Here is a 10,570-nt window from a genome sequence, read left to right on the forward strand (position 1 = left end):
ACCAGGTAAAGGTTAGACATATAGGTGACTTATAAGTTACTTAAGTGCAGTGGTAAATGGCTGTGAAATAACGTGGACGTTATTTCACTCAGGCTGCAGTGGCAGGCCTGTGTAAGAATTGTTAGAGCTCCCTATGGGTGGCAAAAGAAATGCTGCAGCCCATAGGGATCTCCTGGAACCCCAATACCCTGGGTACCTCAGTACCATATACTAGGGAGTTATAAGGGTGTTCCAGTAAGCCAATGTAAATTGGTAAAATTGGTCACTAGCCTGTTAGTGACAATTTGAAAGAAATGAGAGAGCATAACCACTGAGGTTCTGATTAGCAGAGCCTCAGTGAGACAGTTAGTCACTACACAGGTAACACATTCAGGCACACTTATGAGCACTGGGGCCCTGGCTGACAGGGTCCCAGTGACACATACAACTAAAACAACATATATACAGTGAAACAATGTGGGTAACATGCCAGGCAAGATGGTACTTTCCTACAACAGTCACATGCAGGGCAGCTCTTCTTCCTCAGCTCTTCAGTTCTTCTCCAGGCAGAGGTTCCTCTTGGTTTCCAGAAGGGTTCTAAAGTCTGTGGTTTTGGGTGCCCTTCTTATACCCATTTTGCCCTTTGAAGTAGGCCTACTTCAAAGCAAAGTCTCTCTTGTTTGTGAAATCCTGTCTTGGCCAGGCCCCAGACACACACCAAGGGGTTGGAGACTGCATTGTGTGAGTGCAGGCACAGCCCTTTCAGGTGTGAGTGACCACTCCTCCCCTCCCTCCAAGCACAGATGGCTCATCAGGAAATGCAGACTACACCCCAGCTCCCTTTGTGTCACTGTCTAGAGAGAAGTGCAACGAGCCCAACTGTCAAACTGACCCAGACAGGGAATCCACAAACAGGCAGAGTCACAGAAATGGTTTGAGCAAGAAAGTGCTCACTTTCTAAAGGTGGCATTTTCAAACCCACAAGCTTAAAATCAACTTTACTAAAAGATGGATTTTCAAATTGTGAGCTCAGAGACCCACACTCCACATGTCGATCCGCTCCCAAAGGGAATCTACACTTTAATCAGATTTAACGGTAGCCCCCAGGTTAACCTATAAGAGGAACAGGCCTTCCAACAGTGAAAAACGAATTTAGCAATATTTCAATGTCAGGACATATAGAACACATTACTATATGTCCTACCTTAACCATACACTGCACCCTGTCCTTGGGGCTACCTAGGGCCTACCTTAGGGAGGTCTGACATGTAAGAAAAGGGAAGGTTTAGGCCTGGCAGGTGGGTACACTTGCCAAGTCAAATTTACAGTTAAATTTGCACCCACAGACACTGCAGTGGCAGGTCTGGGACATGATTACAGAGCTACTAATGTGGGTGGCACAACCAGTGCTGCAGGCCCCCTAGTAGCATTTGATTTACAGGCCCTGGCACCTCTGATTTACTAGTAAGTCCCTAGTATAGTGCACTAAATATGACAATCATGGATAAACCAATTACATATACATTTTGTAAGCAGTGGTAAAGTGCCCAGAGTAACAAAAACAGCAAAAACAGAGTCCAGCACACAGCAACAGCCTGGGAAACAGAGGCAAAAAGTTAAGGGAGACCACGACAAGGATGAAAAGTCTAACAGTGCTAATATCCATTGCAATTTTATTGCAGTTTATTCATTCATCTAAAGTAACGCTGTATTGAAATCGACATTCTAAGTAGGAAAAGACCTTTCATGTAGTTTTGATTAAACTGAGGGTACAAAGGAGTACAGTGACATGGAAAGAACAGTGAAAACTGAGCAAAACTGTGGTGTCGCAGAATTTATGCTACTCCACGCACAAACTGCACATCCTTAGATTGACAGTTGTGAGAGGCATGGCAGTCACTGAAGCGCAATTTGCTCACTTCAGACCTCAGATTTTGATGAAAACCTGCTCACAAATTGTGCATGGTTTTCCCCTATTCCGAGGAGGGCAGAGCAGACATGCACACTTCTTCCCCCCATATTTAACCTGGCAAAAACTTCAGGATGCGCAACTTGCACCTGCTAGTGTAATCAGGTTTCAGGCCCACATTAGAGTTTGTGAATGAAATGGGATTTGCCATCTGTAATCCTTGCAAGCCATGGGCATTTAGCATTCTTGTACTAATTTTCATAAAAAATGTACATCCAGATGTAGTAAAATTCCAGTAGCAAAAGAGATCACAAAATGCGAACCAACTTTTTGTGAGCAGTATCTAATTTTGCCAACTGACTAATGTACTAATAGGTCAGTTCCGTTAATAAGGAGTTCTAGGGGGTAGCAGAATGACATGCCTAATGAATGTTAAATAGGCAGGTCACAATTTGCCACCCCATTATTGCCGAGAATCACAAAGATGGTGGTATGCAAGGGACAGCAGACCCAAATTCCTGTGACTGCATTTCAAAATCGTTTTTTCTTTTCAAAACAACCAGATTTTCTTAAAGGAAATGGCGTTGCAGCTGCTTTTTCGCAGTAGTTTTCATTTTTTCACATCTTCATTGAGCAGTGGGAGTTGTTAGTGGTCCCCTCCAACACTGCCTAATCCCCTATGAAGCTGCCGTCCCTCTTTGCAGTGGGTCCAAGGGGACCCATTCCCCTATGCAAATCAGTTACCACACCAAGTTTGGAGTCAGTAAGTTACCAATGGTGTGCAACTAGAATCACGGCCACAATCCATTGATACAGGAGGGACTGATTTCATATTGAAAAGATGCCAAAACACCCCCTTTCAATTACTGAATCTATAACCATTTCTAAACCCATTTTGCAGTTCAGAAAAAGGTGTTTAGTATATTAGAAAAAGCTGTTGCCGGTTGCAAACTCTGATTTACCGAATTGGAAGGTTTGTGATAACACACACTGTATTCGACTTGCTTTGCAATTTTAGTGCTAAACAATGTATTTCAACTTATTTATGTTCCCACCATGTATGGTGGAGTTTGCTTCCTAAATGGATCAGGCTGACTCGCGCAATTTGTAATGCAGTCTGCTAAATTATAGGCGCACTGAAACTTACTATACTGTGTTTATTTATTATCTAAACACCTAGGCAAAATGAGTGAATATAGCACCTTGAGCTAGATAATGTAAAATTCAGTTCTCTGTTGCACTACCAGTAGAATAAGGTTTATGTATAATTCCAGAATAACACTTCTGATGTTAAAGTCCTGCAGACCCCTCCTGTGTGTTTTCAAAGTTGCCAAGAACAGGAAAAAAAATTGAGAAAGCTAAATGAAAGTAAGACAGAGAATTAAAAAAGGTGAAACACGGTCTATTAACCAATTAAAGTGATGGATGCTCTTTACTATTAAAATAGACTGGCTTGGCTGGATTTTTTTTTTGTTGCGAGAAAATAAAACGAGGTCCATGTAAAGTAGGTCTGAGGGCCATGAAATTAAACTGTTTGAACATCTACTGTGAATGAGTGCTGCCCATTCTTCCATTCTGATTGACCTAATTTATTTGTACATTTGTTTTACTCTATATCCTTTTAAAAATAAATATATTTTCTATTTTTCATTACAGGAATATATTTTGGGTGTATTACTGAAATATGCTGAAAGCAAGTCTCCATACTTTTATAAACATGTTCCGATTAAAGCTATCTGGATGCCAGAAGTGCTTTCACTCACTGATATTCGTGCCCATTGTGAGTGTAAGACATAACCTAGCTTGCTTACAGTGTTACTATTACACAGATGAAAGATCGTCACAAAAAGAAAATAAACAATTAGTGGACAGCCTCGACAGCCTAAATGTGGACGTTCAGAAAATTCGAAGATTGAAGTCCTGGGTCCTTTTAAGGGACAAAACGTACGTTCAAGAAACCGCCAATATTTTAACAGGTATGGGAGCGAATCGGACCACAGTAGCTTCTATTTTGGAACGCTGTCCTGAGGCAATCCTCCAGCCCCCTGAAGTGATTAAAGCTCAGCAGCATCTTTGGCGATCGGTGTATTCCAATGACAAGGACCTGGTTAAAACCATAGAACGGTTTCCTGGGTCTTTCTTCACTTTCATACACAAGGAGAACCAGACACGCAATATCCAGTACTTTCAAGAGCTGGGACTAAAGAAGAAAATTATAAGTCGATTTCTTGCTAGTGCACCGGATATTTTTTGTAACTCAGTTGATAAAAACAAGGGAATGATTGAGGCATTGCAGGAGAGCTACCTCCAACTTGGCGGTTCAGAAGCCAATATGAAAGTCTGGTTGGTAAAGTTATTGTGCCAAGACCCATTCATTTTGTCGAAGTCTCCCGGGAAAGTTAGAAACAATCTGGAATCTTTCCAGAGACTGGGATTTACAGATTCAGAGGCTTTGAGGCTCTTGTCTAAGTTAAAAGGATTTATTTCTGATGTCACTGGTAACAGTATGGAAAGCAGTGCTGTTTACACTAAAAACATTTTTAAATGTAACGACGAAGAGTTAAAGGAGATGGTTTTGAAGTGCCCTGCCCTGCTTTACTATACTGTTCCTGTTTTAAGAGAGAGGCTCGAGGGGCTGTTAACAGAAGGTATTTCCATAGAACAGATTAAATATTCACCCTCAGTATTGGAACTGACGACCCAAATTGTGCAGTACAGAATAAAGACACTTTTTGGTTTAGGATACAATGTAAAAGATGTGCATCTAGAACAGTTGATTGGTACAAAAAAGGATTTTGAAGTCAGCTTAACTAAAATTCAGCCAAAGAGACAGCGCCCATTGTTCAATCCAGTTGCCCCTTTGGATCTGGACAATTAGTTTAATCCTTAGATTTATCATGCAAAAATTAAGCTATAAACACTAACATAAAGATTAATGTCAAGACATCTGAAAAGTTTAATAGAAGGGCACGTCAATCACTGTAACATAACAATATAAACTCGCACAGTGACCTTGAATTAATGTGTTTATGGTTTTTCATGGTTGTTACTAAGTATGTGGCAAAAATGTACGTATATAAATTGCATGGATCCGGTTCTGAATTTCTAGCATGTACGTGAAAGTCAAACCCGCAAAGACTATATTCCAGGTATTTGACAACAAACAGCAACGAGCTCAAACCTGCCTCAAAAACATGATTCCACCCCAACTATTACCAACAGTAAGTCTTTCAGATTCATGCTTGAACAACATGCTAACACTCAAGGGCTAGTTCACTAAGATATCCTAGTACTAGCTCTCTCAGCTAAATATGTGAGACCTTTGCTCTAAGGAATTGCTGTTAGAATTGCCACACAAGTCATTCAGCACTCTTGCATCTATATGGTGCCTCCCACATGTTGCACTGGCTTTCCTCTGTACATCCTACATGCTGCAGCATGGCTCATCAAAGACTTGAAAAGTTATGATGGGACTTGTGGTTAACAAAAAAAAACACAGAGAAAGTCTTTGGGTGAGTGAGCCTGCTTTGGCAGCACAGTAGTAGTGCTCATAGTGTCAGCTTCGCAGTAGCAGCTCGTGAGGCAGCCGTGGTTGTAGCCACTGCAGGGGACAACAGCAGTAACCGTAGTAATGTCAATAGCTCCCACCAGAATAGAAACCACAGGAGTGACCATAACTGCAGCAGGGACAACAGAAGCAAATAGCTTAGACCACAGCCACCAATGTGGTAACAACACATGCATGGTAGTTGCAAGCAAAGCCGACACCGTAAGAGTGATAGGAGCATAAATCGCATCTGTAACCACAGCAGGAAATACAGTAGTGATAACAGCTTCCAGCGTGACCTGGAGAACAGCAGCAGTTGCTACAGGTGTATTGACATGAAAGTCCACAGCTGCCACCAAGACAGGGCCATCAGCAGAGACAACATCTGTAACCTTACCTGCAACAACTTCTAGCACAGCAGCGACCACATCAGCTACTATGACAAAAACCTCTGAAACCACAGGAGTGAAGCTACTACCACAGCAGAGTAGAACAGCAGCCACATCAATGATAACCGATTCCACCTCAGCTGTAACCGCAGCAAAAATGATGGCATGAACTACATCTACCACCTTTACAGTGGCAAAGCTTCTGCTGCAACAAAAGCAGCAATAGCTGTTACTACAGCGGCCACCACCACAGCAACCAACACTGCAACAAGGGTTTCAAGCACAATAGAGACCACAGCCACTGCAGAAACCACCTCTATTGCTACAGCAGGGACCTCAGCAGCAACATAAACTGCTACAACAGCAGTGACCACAGCTGCCACCATTCCAAACACAAAAACAGCAACAACAGCTGCTAACAAGACAAGGCAGTAGTAGCAACCACAATTGTAACCCTGGTAGCGACAAATATAAACACTTGTAGCCACAATAACAGGAACACGTGCATCCGTGATAACAGGAAGGAACAACATTGAATGTGCTACTATAACATGGACAGCAGCTGCAATCACAGGAGCTACACCAGCTGTCACTACTATCACAGCAACAGCTGCCACATCAGCAATGGCAACTGCAACCACTGATGGAATCACAGCAATCACTACAGTAGAGCATTGACGCAGAAAGTATTACAGTAGTGACCACAGCTGCTGCAGCTGGGACTGCAGAGGTTATGACCACTGTAACCTCAGCAGGGATCCATCATTAATTGAAACTGCAACCATGGTAGCAGTAAATGTTTTTCCACAATACTGACTACAGCATTGTCAAGAGGAGTCACAACTGTAAACACAGCAGGGGTGAGCACAGTCACCACCACAGGAGTAGCAAGAGGTGCAGCAATAATCGCAAATTAGTTTTACATTAAACCTACTTCCATCACTGCCAACAAGTCCTCACCTCAGATATCAAATGCTCGATTACCAATAGTCACCAAAGTCTGTCAAGCTCACTTAGGGGTATAGTCTTCTCCATTTATTGCAGCTAAGATTTGCAATTCGTTGCCTTTTCATCATGGGATGATTAATCTATTGCTACAATTTCTCAAAGCCCTGAAAATCTGGTTATCTAATTTTCTAATTGGCTGATTTCTGCCCTCATGTTTGGTTTAAACAGTCCAGCTAGCAGAGTGCTGTACAAGCCCTAATTACATTGCACTATATCAATTAAAAAAACGTGGTAGGGGACTACAAAAGCCACAACAGAGACAAAGGAAAACCACAGCTGTAATATTGGGATTGCAGTAGAAAGTACACCTACGGCCACTAGCAACAACAGTCACAATCACAGCTGCCATGACAACATTAACTACAGTTGTTGCAACAGCAGTGGCTACAGCAGGGACCCCTGCAGTTGCAACAGCTTTGGCACTAGCAGGGACCACTGCTGCCACATACAAGGGAGAATAATAACCTCTACAGCTGGCTGCAAAGAAAGGACAACAGCAGTGAGTTGTAGCCACAGTAGGGACAACACCAACAACAGCAGGTGTCACAGTAGCAAAAACAGCTCCAAAAACACCAGCGAACACAGTGGCAGCCACAACTGCCACCACACCCACTAAACCAGCAGCCACACTTGCCACCGCAACAGCTGTTATTACATCAAAGACCATACCTCCGACAACATCTGTATTGAGAGCATGAACCTGGCCACTATTGCCATGACAGCAGGGATCACAACAGTGGCCAAAGATTTAACCACTGCAGGGACCTCATCACCAACCAGAGCTGCCACCTCAACGAACACAACACCTTCTGGCTTCTGTCATACCAAAGACCACAGCAACAACATCTGTGGCCACAGCCGACACCATAGTAGCAACAATGGGTACAACAATAGTTAAAAGCACATGTGGACATCTTCATGAGCTATAGCAATAATTACATGTTTGTGAACAGCTATAACCACAACAGAGACCACTGTAGCAAACGCAGGTGCTTCCATGTCTGGGTCAGTAGCCGTGACAACCGATGTAACCACAACAATGACAGCTACCACGTTACCACAGACAACTTTAGCATCAGTTTCTGCCAGCACAGCAGTCACAGCAGCTGCCACAATAGCATGAATGAACCATAGCAACAATTACAGTTGTCACTTTAGCAAGGACCGTGCCAGTAACCACATCTGCCACCAGTGCAGGAATAACATCTTCCACAATAGCTGGGCAATAACTGCATTAGTAGTGACCACAATTGTAACAATTAGGAAAGGTAAGAATGTGATTAGTAGAATGTTTGAATTAATCTTCTCCCCAGGTAAGTAGTCTCCTCTGGACTACATCCTAGAACTTAGCTTTTTTACTCCCTCAGACAGGTATCGACCATACCAAATACCTTAGTCCTGCTGCCATAGGAACAGTCCCGCACAATGTTTTAAGCCTTGTCCTGTCCAAATGTGGAAAAGAATCCCAGACCAGTTTCTGCCTTCTTTGTTATGATCATTGAATTGCAGCTTGAGTCCTATGGCACAAGGTTGTGGGTGAGAGTCATCTCCCTTTTTAGGTACAAAATACTGTTTACTTGGTTCTGTTAGACAGTAGGGTCACCCTTCCTTGAAATAGGGGACTCGTAACAACCTTGTGTTTAAACTAACCAGTTTCTTCCGAGCATTGAAGCTAGAGAAAATATACTGTGTCTTAACAACAAATACTTATGTTTCCCTGTTTGTTGGGTATAAGGATTTACCTATGTCGTTCAGCAGGACAACAATTTATTGCTTAGTTCAGAAACCATTATAATGAAATTGAGTGCAAGACATTACATATTATCGTAAAAATAACAAAAGTAAATCTAAAAACGTAACCCACACACCCCCACAAAGGAAACCATTGCTATGGAGATGAGTAAGGCTCAAAGGGCTTGTTCGTATAAATGGTGCACTTTTTTCTGTCCTGCCCAGCATTTTATAATGACTGTTGTACTAATCAATATTTGCAAAATGAATATTTGCTGGAGTTTGCAAAACATCCTAACTCATTAATATTCATGAGGCAGGGCACAGTTTGAGACCCTACAAGTAGCTGCGACTGGATTGAGTAGGCCTGCAAGGCACCTTATTATTGACTCTAGAATATCATGGAAATATTGAGGAGCAAAGTATTAGCTTGTTACGTATAAAGAGGTAAATATAGGTTTACTTTAGTTAACTGTACATCCACGTACTTTGAGAAGGTATGTAGATGTGGAGTTAAGAGTAGTAAATCTATACTTACCTATATTGACTTGCATTTTCAATATTTTGATCATGATATTTTGTTAGCACAATGATTCTATAGCCAATATTGTGACATCGAAATCTAAAAGTAGCGCTTTTGACTATAACCAGAGACCATATCTGTAATTTAGGTTTAAGTTGTGTTGATTACTCAGAACTTCTTTCAACAATAGGATGGAACGGCATCCAGCAGCAAATGCAAGTCTTTCTCTGTACATACACTACATTGCATCATCTTAAAAAAACAGGACGGGGATTGGAATGTGCCCAACTCTTGAAACACTCAAGGAGACTGCATCTGTCTTCTCAGAGAAGTTGTTCATAAATAAATTAAAAACGGTTGGTGTTATTGAGCAAACCTGATGAACCTTTTTCTCAATGGGTCTTTTGAGTTTAGCACCTTGCCCATACCTAAGCCTTGCATATTTATTCTTATGAAGGATTGTAATTAAATGAACCATAGGCTCACTAATTCCAGCACTTTGAAGAGCGTTCAGTAGGTGTGGTCTGTTGAGAGAGTTGAGTATGGTCTATAAGTCGACAGATCCCAAGAACAAGCAGCTGTTCCGTAATTTAACACACATTGTGTAGAAAGCTGGGTTCTGGTTGCGGTAACCTCCTCACCCACCCCCCTGCCCCAACACACACTTTTTGCCTAATTTTTGATGCAACTTTGACTGAAGTGCGCCGGGTTCCTGCCAACCAGGTCCCCAGTGCCACTATTCCTTCCCCAAAACAAGACACCTGGTCACTTGATCCCCAAGTGACCAGGCTCTGTAGCACCTTTGAAAGTCCCTAGTAAGTGGTACCTCTGCTAGTAGGCCCTAGGTACTGCAGAGGATCCCTAAGAACTGCAGCACAACTTATGCCACTCTGAGGGACCCAGCACCAGATTAATGCAGATTGCCATTGCAGTCTGTGTGACATGACACAGCACACAGCCTGTGTGCCATGTCCCCTAAACAATGCATGCAATATTTGTAAGTCACCCCTACAGCAGGCCTTACAGCCCTAAGACAGGATGCATTATATTCCTTGTGTGGGCATATTTGCAAAAACAGAAAGGCCCCTTCTGTGTCCTTGTCAATTCCCAGATATAAAAGTGAACAGGGAAGCCATTTTAAGTACATGTGCTGGACACAGGCCAATACAAGTTCCCCAGCTCCATGATGGCTTCAATGTAAATAGGGGTGTTTGGTATCAAACCTCTTGTGTTAATAAACCCTCACTGATTCCAGTGATGGATTTATTAATACATGCTCCCAGAGGGCACCTTAGAGTGCCCCCCGAAAACCCACTGACTGCTGGTGAGCTCACTGACTAGTTCTAGCTAGTCTGCCACCAACAGACTAGGATCTGACCCACAGCGGTGAGAGCCTTTGCTGTCTGGAAGTCAGAAACAAAGCCTGCTCGGGCAGGGGTGTTACACACCCCGCCCCACAGGACGATCTGCATTCCACAGCAGTA

General features: G+C 42.7%; 1 protein-coding gene across 10 annotated transcripts in view; it reads left to right on the forward strand.

The window, feature by feature from the left end:
• The window catches only part of MTERF2 (mitochondrial transcription termination factor 2), a 94,372-nt gene extending 89,466 nt beyond the window's left edge, over window positions 1–4,906 (forward strand). For all 10 annotated transcript variants that reach the window (XM_069228375.1, XM_069228364.1, XM_069228365.1 and 7 more), the window contains one exon: window positions 3,545–4,906. In XM_069228375.1, the coding sequence (XP_069084476.1) occupies window positions 3,573–4,766 (1,194 nt within the window). In that variant the 5' untranslated portion in view covers window positions 3,545–3,572 and the 3' untranslated portion in view covers window positions 4,767–4,906. The remainder of the gene's footprint in view (window positions 1–3,544) is intronic.
• The last annotated feature ends 5,664 nt before the right edge of the window (window positions 4,907–10,570 follow it).

Source organism: Pleurodeles waltl, chromosome 4_1, assembly GCF_031143425.1.
Source record: "Pleurodeles waltl isolate 20211129_DDA chromosome 4_1, aPleWal1.hap1.20221129, whole genome shotgun sequence".
NCBI lineage: Eukaryota > Metazoa > Chordata > Amphibia > Caudata > Salamandridae > Pleurodeles > Pleurodeles waltl.